The 15380-nt window shown below is 38.1% G+C and overlaps 2 protein-coding genes across 9 annotated transcripts in view; one reads left to right on the top strand and one right to left on the bottom strand.

Annotated features, from left to right (window-relative positions):
• The window catches only part of LOC136829509 (B-cell receptor-associated protein 31), a 29778-nt gene extending 15173 nt beyond the window's left edge, over positions 1–14605 (top strand). For all 6 annotated transcript variants that reach the window (XM_067088297.1, XM_067088301.1, XM_067088302.1 and 3 more), the window contains exons 3-6: positions 6115–6215; positions 7776–7932; positions 8166–8356; positions 12744–14605. In XM_067088297.1, the coding sequence (XP_066944398.1) occupies positions 6115–6215; positions 7776–7932; positions 8166–8356; positions 12744–12895 (601 nt within the window). In that variant the 3' untranslated portion in view covers positions 12896–14605. The remainder of the gene's footprint in view (positions 1–6114; positions 6216–7775; positions 7933–8165; positions 8357–12743) is intronic.
• Positions 14598–15380, bottom strand: part of LOC136829508 (zinc finger protein 425-like) — a 50354-nt gene continuing 49571 nt past the window's right edge. For all 3 annotated transcript variants that reach the window (XM_067088295.1, XM_067088294.1, XM_067088296.1), the window contains exon 9: positions 14598–14977. In XM_067088295.1, coding sequence (XP_066944396.1) covers positions 14896–14977 — 82 coding nt within the window. In that variant the 3' untranslated portion in view covers positions 14598–14895. The remainder of the gene's footprint in view (positions 14978–15380) is intronic.

Genomic DNA, 15380 nt, shown 5'->3' with positions numbered 1-15380 from the left:
GGGGGTGGGCGTTGGTCGCCCAGGTGTGGTCAGCCCAGGTGTTGCATCATCGTTGCTGGGTGGTGCAGGGTTTGCGCAGTCAAGTGCGTCTGACTCAAGTGTTGTCATCGGCTTTAGCTGGTACAGGGCTTGCACAACCAGGTTCTGGTTGGCTCAGGTATGATGAGGTCAGGTACGTCAGGTGTTGGTCTCGCTCATCCTGGTGTAGCAAGTTCCAGGTTATCGGGTACAGCTCTTGCGGTTGGTCAGTCGGTCTCTTTTCCTGTCCCAGTTTGGTCGAACCAGCCTGACAGAAAATGCTTGTTTGAAGAAGAGGAGCCGGTACCAGATACAGGCAGTCCCCAGTTATCGGCAGAGGTTCTGTTCTGAGGGTGTGATGATAACCGAAAATCAGCGATTTTCAGCGCTTTTTCAGCGATTTTCGGGGCTTATCGGCGTTGTAAAGCGACAATTTTCAGTTATCAGCGCCTCTGTTAGGTATGTACTGGCTCTAATACCCAATTATCACACTGATAAGTGGATATCGGCGATTTTTGGGGCCGAAAATTGCAGATTTTCGTCGCTAGACAAGCGCTGTAAAACCTGATCACCATTAACCAAGCCTGCCGTTAACTTGGGACTGCCTGCATAGGGTTTTTTCTCCAGCAAATGAAAGCAAATATAAGCAGATGGTTGACTTTATCCATTCTCTCTATTCACAGTCCAGGCTCCTAAGGAACCTACACAACCAATCCAAGCAATGTTTGAATCGTTTTATGCAACTAAACCAGTAGTCTCCCAAACATCAAGTAAACCGGTCTGGTTTGGTCGAGTCAGGCAGGTGTGGAGGGAGGTTGACTCTAGGTTAGCTTCTCTTATCAGGTTAGGTAGACAGGATTCAACCTTGCTTCCTAATTGGAAGGGGTTCTATAGGGTAGCAGGCAACCCTTCTTCCGGTGTCAGAGTTCATCTCAATGAATCTGTTGAGACTTCTCTCTCGTTTTCCTTCGTTGAATCGTTTGGTAGTGGTTATGTCTTGTGAGGCTTGTATTTTGGAGGACACTTTTCGCAGCCAGTCTGAGGCCTTGTCCCACTCTGTGTGAATGTTATCTGGGTTGATGGTGTTTCTCAAACAAGATGGACATACTCCCTCCGATCCTGTACTGTTTGACAACCTCATCACTTTGGTTTTGATGGGGTTGGCATACCAGGCTAACATGTCGGCTGGCTGTACAACGTTCTTTGGCAAGAAGAGGAGGGACTTCTTTTTAAATCATCTTCCGCCTCACTATCTGGCCATACATAAGAGGATTTGCCCTGTTTGGCAAGAAGAGGAGGGTTCTTTTAAATCATCTTTATCTGGCCATACTGCATTCAGTCTTTTTTTTTAGTCTTTTTAGAGAGGAGGATGTCTCCTCCATGGTCAATTTCGTGTCGTCGTCGTCAGCAGTAGTGTCACGGGAAGCTATGAGTCGTGTGGCTGCTCAGGGTTCAGGTGATGTGGCCAGTAAGACAAACGTTGTTGCTTCTAAATCATGTCTCTGGTGTCGGCAGTTATGCATTGTTGAGGGTACAGAATGTTGAAGTATCTAGCCCTTGGCTGATCCTTGCCTCCTCTTTAGAGGAGCTAGTAAGGGCGAGGGACTTCTTATTGAATGTCTGCAAGATACTAGGAATTCGTCTAATCTTTGCCAAGTGTTGCCTGGTTCCAACACAATCTATAACCTTTCAGGGATGAGGATTCTCTCTCTTCCTTTGGGGTTTTTTTTCTTCCCCAACCCTGGAGAAGATTCAGTCGGCCCTTCAGCAAGTAGAGGTGTTCCTGTCCAACAGGGAACAGCCGGTACCAGCTTGGAGAAGCCTCTCAGGGAAAATGTCTTCTCTCTCTCTTTTAATTCCAGGGTCTGGTCTCCGGATGCGTTTTTTTCTTCAGGTATGTCTCAGGAATCGCTGGGACTTCCGCAACGAGAACGCAGTTATGTTTCGGAGCGATTCTTGCCTGTCGGATCTTCTGTGGTGTTTAGAAGAAGTGCATCTGACACCCGGAAGGTCTATTGACTCCCCTCTTCCTGATGTTCATCTGTACTCAGATGCCTCAAATCAAGGTTGGGGAGCAACCTTGGAGAAAACCCAGGCTTCGGGCCTCTGGAGGGATCGGGAACGAGAGGAGTCAATAAATCTTCGGGAACTCAGGGCTGTAAAGGAAGCCCTCAGGTGTTTTTCAGACCTAGTGCACAACAGAGTAGTAGCTCTGTTTTTCGACAACGTAACTCCATGTATCTGAAGAACTCTGGGGGATCAAGATCAACAGAACTCAATACTATAACACATAGAGTCCTGAGAAGGTGCAAAGAACGGAAAGTGTCTCTTCTTCCCTAACTTGTATTGGGGAGTCTCAACATACTGGCCGACTCGTTAAGTCGCTCTTGTCAGGTATTTTGGGGGGAGAGTGGACTTTGGCTCTGGAAGTAGTATGTCAGGTTCTCCGGACATGGCCAGCATCTGCGGAATTTTTCATGACGAGATTAAACCATCGTCTTCTGGTTTATTTCTCACCAGTGGTGGATCCCGTGTCGATAGGCACCGTTGCGATGTTACAGAATTGGAATCACATGCAGGTGTATGCTTTCCGCCATTCGGTCTCATTCACCAGGTAATCAGGAAATTGTGAGAGTGTGTCAAGATGTCTATGACTCTAATAGCTTCTTGCTGGCCCTTCGCCCTTGGTTTCTGGAACTCTTAAGCTCCTTACTGAAGTTCCGATGTTCCTTCCCATGCAGAAGATCTTCTCAGACAACCGCATTTTCACCATTATCATCCAAACCCCTCTCGTGCTGAACCTAGTTGCTGGCGACTGCCGAGCAAGCAGCTAGACAGACTGGACTCTCTAAAGCTGTGTCTAGACAGCTTTCTTTCAGCTTGAGAAAGTCAACCCGTAAACTTTATCAGGTCAGCTGGAGAATGTATAGAAGTTGGTGTCGTAAGGCAGGTCATTCCATCTCTAGACCTTCCATAGCCAAAATAGCTGATTTTCTTTTATTCCTTCGGAAAGTCAGGTTCTTTCGTATTCAGCTATTGCTGGCTGCCGCTCAATGTTTAGCAGTACATGTAGTTTCCATCTTCCCAAAAATTTCTAGTAGTAAGATCATCCATGATTTATTATGTTCCTTTAAGATTAAACTTCCTGTCTTGCCAGCTTGGGCTCCTCTGTGGGATATGTCGGAAGTTCTAACGTTAAGACAACGGATTAAGGTGTTTTTTTTTTCTTACGGCTTTAACTACAGCTAGGAAGGTGGGTGAGCTTCAGGCAGTATCTAGGCTGGTTTCCTAGGCAAGAAATGATATGTATTTGTCTCCTCTTCCGGAATTCGTGGCGAAGTCGGAGTCGGAGGTTAACCCGTTCTTACCGCAAGAGTTCGCTCCAGGGTTCTTTTTTCTGCAAGAGTCTATTTTTCAAAGGTTGAGAAACTCCGTCCTTGGCGATCCAGTGAAGGTATCCTTATGTCGAATGCAATTAGTCTTTCTGAGGAGCATTTCTCCGGGTTCTTCTTCGTCGTCTTCAAGCTCTGTATTACCCTGAGCACACAGTATTCGGAGTATGGCCACTTCATCTTCCTTTCTAAGGAATTGTTCAGCGTCTTCTATTCTGGAGGGGGCTACGTGGAAGTCCGTCTCAATGTTTACTTCCTTTTAATTAGAGACGTTCAATTTGCCTCGTCGGAGGGTTATTCTCTTAGTCCGTGAGTAGCGGCTAACTCAATTATCTAGGGTGCTTTCATTTAGCTGAGGTGGTATTCTCTTAGTGCGGAGGTTCTTAGGTTAACCAGATAGAGGAATTCCTTTTAGTATTTAGAATCTTAGGCAGCAGTAATAGTATAATTACATGAACTTAGGTTTAGTATGTTTTTAAGTATCATAGTCTTTGATAATTTCCCTACGAGAGTCCAAGGGGGTTCTCTAGTAGGCTAGGCTCTTTCGCCGGCACTGAGATACTTCTTCGCTCGTGGATTGTCAGGCCTTATCCAGAGGATCAGTGGCTCGGCACACTGCTTCATTCCCCTCCATACATGAGAGGCTCTGAATAGCCACGTGGGAGGTTCATCGTACTCCTCCATACATGAGAGGTTCTGAAGAGCCACATGGGAGGTCGATGGACCGAGACAGTATTGACCTGACTGACGATCAAAATACTCTCCAGCATGTCTCTTCACCGAAAGCATTGATTGATATGGTGAGTGTATGACTAAACAGATATCCTATGCAGAGCAGATCAGTGAGCTACTATCTCTGCGGTTGTAACAAGGGGGCGTGCCACAGCCTAGATGGGTCTCCCTCCAGCATGTCTCTTCACCAAAAGCATTAATTGATATGGTGACATACATTTACACATATTAGGTTGATATTGAGTTACCTGCTTATTCTCTGTTGACAGGTCGGGCTAAATTAGATTGATCCGACCCCCATTAAAATTTTGTTAATCAGGCTAATTCAGGTGTTCAGGGAGTGTATTGCAATATGAAGTTTTCATAATAAAACTAGTATTGTAATACTTACCTGAATGATTCCCACCCTCCTCCCCACTTCAGTTTTTGATAGTGAGTGACTCAATTGGGGATGTTGGCCTCTGTCAGCTGGTATTTGCAGCAGCATTGTCAACTGTACCTCAGGTAACTCACTTGACAAGATTTTTCTTGTAGCGTTGGTAACGCTGACAGTTAATTATCCACTTTGTGGGTAAAATTATGGGGATATAGTTCGGGCTGGTCAGTGACCAGGGCTAATTCAGGTAAGTGTCACAATATTAGTTTTATTATGAAAACTTCATATTTCTCTTTTAAGTTGTGTTTAAGATATCATATATGATCTTTTATATACCTCAGGATTCTTTTCTATTAGGAAAATGAAAGTTGGCATCACTGCCACCAGTAGTTTGGATACTGTTATTATTTCAGTCTTGTCCTGGGGAAGCCACATTTTTGAGAGTGCCAGAAGTTGTTACCTTTGTACCACCCTTTTATATTAGTTTTTAAAGTAAATACCAGTGAGTCTTATGTATGGTTTAAATGGTTGAAGTGAAAAACATGCCAGGAGTTTAAATGGCTATTGTAGAAATCAGGGTGAAAATTTTAGAGTGGCTGAATGGGAAAGAAAAAATGCAGTAATTTATTTTATGTGTGTGATAAGATTTATTGTCAGATGTTGCAAGGCCTTGTGAATGTAGAACAGACCCTTCCTTGACTAGCTAAAACCTGTACAGTAGTGGAGAGAGAGAGCGAGAGAAAACGTTGAGAAGGGTTGGGTCATTGATTAGAAGGGTTGGGTCATTGATAACTAAATTACCAGATTATTCTTGTCAAGAAGTGAGTAATACAGAAGGAATATACTGTACATGTAGTGTACCTGCTGGCATAGTAGCCAATTTGGCGCAATACAGGTTTAAGCTTATATGTTCCCTGGATAGTGACCCCAAAATTAAGGTGGCATATGTCTGACTGACCTTTGCCCATGTTTCATTTTGCTGTAACTGTCCAGTCTGATGTACCTTACCGGTAGAGGCAGTAGTACTCAAATGGCTATCCAAAGAAAAATTAGAGTGTATTGTTATCATAAAACTTAGAGTCTGTATTACGTAACAGGAAAGTACAGTACTGTATATGTAATTATTAAGTATTCGAAGGGAGGAGGAGGAAGCAGACCATGAAAATGTGGGATAGGAAACGGGTGTTTGAACGGCACTGACTTGTGTCCAGGAGCCGAATATGTGTTGCATGAGCAAAGTAGAGGTGATTGGCACTGTGGAAGGGGTTTTAGTGCACTGCGGATGTGCATTTGTTTACTTAATACAGGGGCTAATACTTTGATGTTCACATATGCATTGATCCTTGTTTCAGCAGTTTAAGGAAGTAAGTGGCAGTGACTATACAGTATAGCTTTTTCTCTGAAGCCTTCCCCAAAGGGGAAATGGCTTATTTTTGGAAGAAAATATACTCATATCTAATCTGTTCATCTTCTGTTCACAGAGTTTTTAAGTTTCAGGTCTGAAATGATTGAAGATAATTATAGAAATAGGAAAATTTGTATTTTTTCTTTTACGATAACACCTGGTTACAACACCTTTTGCATTTCTTAATTCAGATGGCACAGTATCTTCAAGTCAAGATTCCTCAGAAGTATTGGGAATATGTCACACATATACTTCAAAGTATTCCTGGGCATTTTAAGCTTGTTCTTCCTTGGTAAGTAATTGGATCTCAATGTTTCATTGTTCAGGATTTATCCTTCCTATATTTATTTTTTATGCATAACCTTTAGTATATGCATGTTATAGTGAATACATATGCTAAGTCATGCCTACCTGTGTCATATATGACAATTATATTCGAAATTTCCCTAATAATATGAACTCTGTTAGCCAGGAGTTGGAAATAGGCATGTATGTGCTTGGGATTGAGTGGGAGTTTACTTCCAGTGCATGGCTAATATAAGAGATTTAACGCTTTGTATTTTTATATCAGCATGATTTTCATCAGCTACAGGTGTCACTGACAGTAACAGACTAGTTTTTGTGCTTGATGGGCAGGGTAAATTGTGAGAGTATTGTAGTGCCTGTTAACCCGTGGGTAGATAGTGCCATCAGTGCTCCTCACATGGGTCACCGTAAGCAATACTAATGGGTATTTGCAGCATCCTTTCGGCACCTAGCTGCACCCACTTTTTAGTCTTTTGATTCACCTTTATTCTCACTTTTTTCGATCTTTGCTGTCCAACCTCTTAACTATTACTTCTTAGTGCAACTGTAGGATGTTCTCAAAGTTTCATCTTTAGATCCTTGTACTTCATCTTGGTTATTCACTGCATCCCTATATCGTGCTGTTTAACCACTCCAACTCCCTCTTTCACTGCCACAAGTGCTGAATGGCTGAAAGTGGCCTAGTGCTTAGCTTTGTAGCTTGAATTTCATAATTCATTCATTCAGTCACTTAGTTCCTGTTCCATTTTGTGTATAGGGAGAAGTTGTATTTCTAATTCATTGCTCATGTTGGGTGTCACACTACATGGGGTACCATGATTTTTTATGGATTTGATTATTATTATTATTATAAAATGGTTTAACAAATCAGCTAAGTTCAATTTCAAGGCCCTGTTATTGCTGGTCTGAAGGATTTGTTCTTTGACAAGGGGCAAAAATTAGAACAAAATAAGTCATAAGAGGTTAGACAGCTAAAATAAATAGACTTAAGAACATAATGAATAAAAAAGTAGAAAATAATGCAGTTGGGTTCCAAGATAATGCCACATAGAGCCTTTAGTATTGCTTACAGGTACACTATAGGCAACAGTAATCCATGTGAGTTTTATGAATTAGGAATGGAAGCACCTTTGGATTTGCCATATAATACATACTCATGGTGTAGATGTAATTTTTAAACAGCAGATTTTTTTCTAGCATATTGCAGTGCCTTCCAACTTGTTTGATGTTGGACTTAACCCAGCATATATAAATTCACTAACCTCTTGCTTGTTGTTTGAAATACCCAGTCCCCTTACAGCTTTAGCCAATATGAAAAAGATCTTCTGGCTAAGTGTTTATATAACAAGTATGAATGAAGTTAAATGAGAAATGGATTATTTGAGAAGTTTTGTGTGCAAGCTTGTGTTGAAAGTACAGCATTGTACTGTAATTTTGTTCATTTTTTGGTGAAAATCGGGCAAGTTTGAATTTCCAGTAATACCAGTTAAGGTTGTTCAGTTTCTCATTCACTTTGTCAAAGCAATATATTAATCTGTTTTGACAGATGCCATTCGTGAGATGAGGAAGTACAGCCATGAACTGGCTGAACAAACACAAGGTCAGCACGGATACCACTTGGATGCAGAAATGCAAGCTCACATGAGATTGTTCCGAGCCCAGCGAAATTTCTACATTTCTGGATTTTCACTCTTTTTATGGGTGTAAGTGTTTATTATTTAGTATTAGAATTTTCAGTTGTCATCTTACATATGAAGGTGTGGTAAGTCCTAAATTTTATAAGTGATTGTATGTGCAAAAGAAAATAAAAAACTTTTTGTCAAGTACGTGTGATATCAGAGAGTATTCATGTCTATCTTGTTTTAGACTCATCTTGATGATCAATCTTCATGAGTGTTGGTGATTCCCCTGAGTTGTAATTTTGCTTCTTTTGCAGGGTTCTTCAGCGTCTAACAACCTTGATCTCCCGCCTTGCCATTTCAATGGCAGAGAGTGAGGCAGCAATGAAGCAGGCTAAATCAGCTTCAGATGCTGCACAACAGCTTCTTCAGCAGGAGAAAGCTGGAAAGGAGGAGGATCAACAGAAGGAAGCCAATGTGTCTAATGAAATCAAGGAACTCAAAGAAGGTATGTGTGAATAGCAGCAGCTTTTTGAGAATAATTATTACTGTACTCAGAAGCCCACATGGCCATTGACTTGAAATTCAAGCTCCCAAAGAGTACAGTGTTTGTTGTTCATTTGGAAGATGTTACAGAAAGTAATAGGAAATACAGGAAGAAGAGATCAGGTATTAGAAAAGAAAAAATTAATTGACACAATAAATAGATGAAAATGTAGGTAAATTATAAAATACAAGAATTGCTTTAAGGTAGTAATGAATTGCATCTTCACTTGGACTTCTGAGGTTCCAGTTGCACAACTTCAGGGAGACTTCCAGAGTGATGTGTATGGATGATTACACAGTTTTGTTAGGAATCTATAAATGAATGATTGCACAACTTTTTTAAGAAGTACTTCTTTTTACGTGTTTACAGTAGTGTAAGGCATTGGTGTTTGTTGTAATCAGTAACACTATATTGTAAATGTCCTTATCTAATGTCAAGTAAAATAATACATTAAATTGTCACATTTGTCCATTGGGTTCCATTAAAAATGGATATAAAATATGTGATAACCATTGATATTCACAAGGGGTAGGACCATTCCGTATTTGGGTACAAAGTCTCAACATTTTACCAACCCTGCATCCATCAGCAGAAAAGGAGAAAATACAGTACCTTGATATAATGTAATTTTCCAACTAGAATTGATGTCACAAAAATCTTTGATGTATAAAAATACAAACCACTGGTGTATTAGAAAGGAATGTCCAATTAGGGTTTCAAAAAAGGCAGTATAAGTTCATAGGAATACTTTTTGGGGTAGCACTATCAGCAAAACTGTGCACTATTCTCTAATTGGTCATTCCATTAGCAAAGCTAAGAATTTAAGATCACTTTGCCTAGGTTGTGAGTTCAGTGCCACTACTATTAGTACAGGTTCACAATCCCTTATCCAAAACCCTCGGGGCAAGCTTTGTTTCGGTTTTTAGATTTTTTCAGATTTTGGAACTGAAGGTTGCTCCTAAAACATGCACATTTAATTTCCAACAATAACAGTCCATAAAACTAAAAAATATAGAGCATCTAATAAACCATAATTTTCTTATACTGTATGCTCATGTATCATGTGATCCATAAAATTTTGTCCCAAAACATGATTTCATTACATATAATATGTCTGTTTCAGTAGATTTCACTGATAAGGCATATGTAAGTTAGCTTTTAACTAATACATAGGCTTAGGAGCAAAAGTTCAGTAGTTTAAGTGTGAATCATCGTATAGGCTATACAACCAGGCTTACCAAACTTGTGTAAGAATTCATTACTACTTTCTTAAAATTAACAACCACTTGCTACTGCATGCAAAACACAGTAATAAATAACAGCAAGTACTACATAAACAACCGGATCAAGAAACAGCTGTGTGCCAATGTTAGTTACCGTAAATAACACGCATAGAGTAACTTATTCTCTCAATATTTTCACTAGGAGGCCAAATAACCAACATATTGCCCTGTCTCCCTACTCTGCATATATTACCCTTTTATTCATCCTTCACGCAATGAAGATGTTGAGAAATTGCCACTAAATTTATGCATCAGGTTATAGTTGTGGCTGAAGAAATGAATAATGAGCAGACTGCAAAATGTTTTGGAGGCAAAAGCAATGTCATACATATATCATTTAATTTACTGCATTTATAAATAAAGTAGTTACATTTTTTAAACCCACCTCTGATAATTTACAAAAGAAATGTATCTGAATTAAGTCTCATTCAGCAACTATTGACAGTGACAGCTGATGATTTTAAGAATGTAAAGAGAACCAAAATGCAAATGGCGCATGATTGCTTTGTTCATAATTTGTAATACGATGATATTCGATTTTTGCAAATGGATATCTGTTGGCCACCAGAAACAAAATGCAAATGGGGCATGATTGCATTGTTCATAAATTGTAATACAATGGTAATATTCAATTTTTGCAAATGAATGTCTGTTGGCCACCTAACTCACTCTCTCTCTCTCTTTGACATCAACTGTAATACCCAAATCCTGGTTTTTAGAATTGTGGATGAAGGATTGTAAACCCGTACACTGACATAAACCACTGAATCAAGAAACAGCTGATTGCGACCTCATTTACCATAACAACCAAGCCTTTGTTAAGAGTTGCATTAATGATGTAAAGTTGTTAAAACTTGATGATTCTCAAAGGTGACCTCTAAAAGTAAAATAAAATATATTTTTATTCATCCGTCACACAATGGCGAAGGTCTTACGAAAGAAAACCACTAAATTAAAGCTGCGGGTTATAGCCATGGCTGAATAAAATTAACAACGGGCAGGCTGCAAAATGTTTTGGAATAGGCGAAAGCGATGTCCAGAGTGGCGAAATCACACTTACTGATTTTACTGTCAAGTAATCTGCATGTTTTAAACCTAACTTTATTAATTTACAAGAAAAAGCATATCTGAATTATGTTTCTTTTAGCAACTAATGGCAATGAAGATGTCAGTAGTACCAAATCAGCTGAGATTTTGAGAATGTAAACAATATCAAATGCGAATGGCGAACGATCCAATGTTTATATTCTGTAATACAATAACACTAGGATAATACATGCAATATAGTGTAATTGGATACAGCAAGCAAAACAACTTTTGTTTAAATCATCGTTATAAATATATAGTTGAACTGTTGACTTTTGCAAATGATTGCTTTTCTCCAAAGAATATTTCAATTTTTAGAATTACGGTTGAGAGATCGTAAACCTGTAATTGTTATAATCTAACTAACATAGAAACTGTGGCTGCTTTCCTCAGTAATAGAAAGTCAAATTAGCTTGAAGAGCTGAGCACCCACCTAATGAGACTTAAGAGTAATGAGATAAATATGAGAAGAGTGGCTGAAGTGGTCAGTGGTAGATAATGAGGAAGTCACTAATCTACACTTAAGTCACCACCCCAAAGTAGTGGAATAGGGATCAAAGTGCTTGAGAAAGTAATGTAGGAGGATGCATAGATGGACTGTTGACTTAGGACTAGGACCTCTATCAGTATGTACCTATACACATACACTCAATGTATTAACCTTGATCAACTAACTAATGAGGGATTAATAAAGGCTGATGTAGCTGGTGTCTGTCTCTCTTATAATCAAACTTCATTGAGAACAAGACCCTAATGTTGGACAGAACCATACTATTACCACCATTACAGTGGACCAGCCGTATGAGAAGTAATATCAATAATAACTATAACTATATGACTTCATGGAGCATTAATGCTGATGGTGTGTGTTTGTGTGCGTGTGTGTGCCACTTGTCATCTTATTTCACGTTTCTTTGCACCTTATCTACCACTTCTTTAGAAAGCTAAATCTATGGTTGATTAAAGTAATGATGATGATGAAATCAAAGAGGCTCCTTCTCATTTTACCATGCAATGTTTTGGTGTTTCACTATTAGCAGTATGCATTACTGAATAGCTTCCCAGTCAGCATCAGAAAGCAGTTGCTTGCTATAGCAGTCCTGGTGTTATCTGACATTTTGTGCACTTGAAATTCTGTTTGTGGTGATTTTGGTGTGAAATTAGATGCATTAATATAGCTGGAGTGGTTTTTATAGTATTCAGTAATATGCTGTTTTTGTTGACTAGATACATATAACTCAGATTAATACAAATTAGTAAGAAATATCTTATCTTTAGTTATCACATAAGTCTCTCCTAATAGTCATGACTTTAGGAATATGTAAAAGTAGGAATGACCATGAAAGCAAAAGGTAAGGAAGGGGGTGCATGGAAACTTTTTATCATGGAGTAGTTGGAAAATAAGGTCAAGTCCCTGAATGTTCCCCAATGTGTAAAAGCTCTACAGACAGTACCTACACTTGTATACAAACCTTTATATATACAAATGCATATGGATCAGTTTCTGTTATATGTTTGAATAAGCTTTGCTAGGATCAGAATTCTGTAGACAAATTAATTGCTGGTACAAACTGGGTGAAGGTGTGTTTTTAAGGAAACTAAAATGTTGCCACAGATAAACATGACTAAAGTTTTTCAGTGATTTTAAAAGTTCAATCTGCTTATTAAATTATTAGTGTAAATGCTAGACTCAGATGTTACAACTTTTTTATTGGTTTTATTCTTCAGTGTACAGAAATAATTGGCTGTGTTAAGGCAGTGGAATGTATTTTTGTGTTAAAACACATGAAAGTCTTTTGTATGATATGAAATAGCAAGTATGCACTATTGAACTTTCAAGCACGTTAGTTAATTTTGTTGTTTTAGCAAGCTTTAAAATGATTAAATGTAAAATGTTTTTGTTAAATATTTTTGTTCTGAAGTACAGTAATTCAGATTTTCTTATATGGTTCTCACACTCAATTTGACTTTTCTTGCAGAGAACCATCGCCTTGTCGCTGAACGTGACGCTGCTCTCAAACAGGCAGAAGCTGTTGGTCGTGAGTATGACCGCTTGCTTGAGGAACATGCCAAGCTTCAAGAGGATGCAAAGAAAGCCTCAGGTGTTGTGGAGTCCAAAAAGGATGACTGAAAATCATCCCGTGTTTAATGCCTTTAACAAGTATTTAGAGCTTTGTGGACATTTAAGAGCTGTAATTGGTGATTTTTGTTTTTTGAAATTTAAAAAGTTATGAATGTAACTTGAATGCATTGTTTAGCTTTGCAATTCATGTATGTGAATTGATGTTTGATAACTATAACGGAGAAATTGTGGAATACAGTACAGTTTGTTGAAATAGTGATGGAGTGTTGTATTTTGTTCATGATTATTAACCATTACATGTGCTTTCAGCAGTGTGTTGAAGTGAATTAAAATGTTTATGTTTGATATCACCTATTGTCATCAACATTGAAATTTGATATGTTTCTGTGGTAGTAACTTCATTGTAACTGTTTGAATGGATGTCCTTTGATGAATGTAATGTCAAGGTTAAAGAAATGAAATTAGAGCTTTACTGTAAAGTTTGACACCTTCCATCTTTTCTCATGTTTAAGGATCTTGAAAGTTTATTTTGTTGTCTAAATTTATTTTCTAATTAGAAATTAGAAAATTGGTTTTCTCAATATTGAAGCTATAGATTCTTCTTTGTAGTAGCAGTTACAGTTAAATGCCAGTGTTAATTTGCTGTATTTCTCCTCAAAATTCTGATATGACAGATCAGCTTGTGTATTGTAACTCATATTTTGCTATCTGTGGAAAAAAAGGTAGGATTGTTTTTGCTTATTTGTTAACACATTGAGCTTTAATACGTAATTCCAAAATGTAATCCATTGCAGGTCTGTTGAGTCTCTCTATATGTGCTGGGCCAGCCAGCAATTTAATGTTAAAAAATACCCATTTTCTTCAGTTTTCTCCAAATGATGTTTTTGGTCAAGTCTTTCTCTGCCTTATAAAACTATCTTTGGATTCCCAGTTGGAATTGCACTTATGGCTATCTTGAAGCATCTGCAAGACTTTAGGAAGGGGTATTCAGCTGTTGATTAACAAATTAAACAAAGTTAAAGCTCATTTAGTATTCTGTATGCAGTTTTAAGCATTGTAACAACTGTTTATTTAAAAAATTTTAACTCTTAATTTTGTTCCATAAGTTACTGCATTGTGACAAAATTCAAATATTCAATATTTCTTCGATGTAGTTACGAACAAAGCTTCCTCAAGTCTGCATGATTGTAGAGGGTGCTCTTCTAAAAGTTCCTTTAAAAAGAGATGAACTTTATGCTAACTAACAAAATTTATAGTTTTGCATATATCAGTGATTTTTCTATAGAGGAAACGCAGTCATGTGTCAACATCATATACTGTTATCAACTGTGTACATAATCTGAGCATAGAAGTTCACAGTAACTTAGAATTATGATGAGAGAGTATTATGATAATGGTGCATTTTTAGAAGCGTTTTAAACTAATAATGCATTGTTAAAAGTGTGAATTGCTCTAGAATTGAGTTACCCAAATTTGAACTTTTAATAATGCCTCTTTATTAGATATGTTAATCTGTAATTCTTACAGGCACATGTACTTCAATGCTCAAGATCTCCAGTGCTCTTGGCTGAACTTAATGCCTTTAGTTCATCACTGTAACTTCCTTGTCACTAGTGTAAACACCAAGAATGGTACTACCTCAAGGAGAGTGATTTACCAATTGTTCTGCTTGTGGTACCCCGACATTCATTGTGTTTAAGGAAAGGTCTCAAAAAATAATTATGGGGTTGTTTAACAATTAAAAATGTGAAAATGTTACTCGGTTTTTATTCCACAGTCTAAATTTTAACGTCCATTTTTAATAAAAGTATCACAGGTCTTATATGGCTTCAGTGGTTGTTGCTTTGACAAGTTGCAACAGTGTTCAGTAAAATAGTGAAGACCGTAACCAAAAATGACTTCAAAGTTGAAGGTATAGAGAATGGTTATTCAAACCACCTCAGACATACTAATGTTCTCCCTACAAGAAGGCACCTTGTCAAAATCAAAATAAAATTTTTAAATACTGTACATGACAACTTAGTTCTTGTGTGTGACGTTTATTTTCATCAATGGAATTGGTTGTCTGATGAAATACTTGGAGCATCGGCATCCTCAGTCTTGACCTCAACTAAGTAGAATGTCTCGTTCCTGCAAACATGAATGTCGGTTTTAATTTAGCACTTCATTTGGGACTGCCTTTGATAAGGTCAGTTGCACAATAATGCTGACAGAAATAAAGTAGAATGATGTTAGCTTGATAATGAATAATATTGCCAGGTCACATAACCACCACATCAGGCTGAAATTTTGACAACACAAAAACCACTGCATATACAATAAACTGAACTGCATTGCTAAAACTGCTTGGCTTGACAGCTTGAATTTCATAAATCAAGTACAAAATTGTTAAAGCAAATAAACAGTACAAAACAGGGAATGCAAATAGAGCCTAAGATTTAAAAACCCATAAACCACTAAAAGAAAAGAAAAGTACAAGCTAAAAGTAAAATATACAAACATTTTTATTTTTAGTTTATCTCTTCTCAATACT

The sequence above is a fragment of the Macrobrachium rosenbergii genome, chromosome 44 (genome assembly GCF_040412425.1).
Source record: "Macrobrachium rosenbergii isolate ZJJX-2024 chromosome 44, ASM4041242v1, whole genome shotgun sequence".
In the NCBI taxonomy this organism is placed as follows: Eukaryota; Metazoa; Arthropoda; class Malacostraca; order Decapoda; family Palaemonidae; genus Macrobrachium; species Macrobrachium rosenbergii.
The sequence above is the reverse complement of the archived record's forward strand: the minus strand, read 5'-3'. Positions and strand labels throughout refer to the sequence as shown.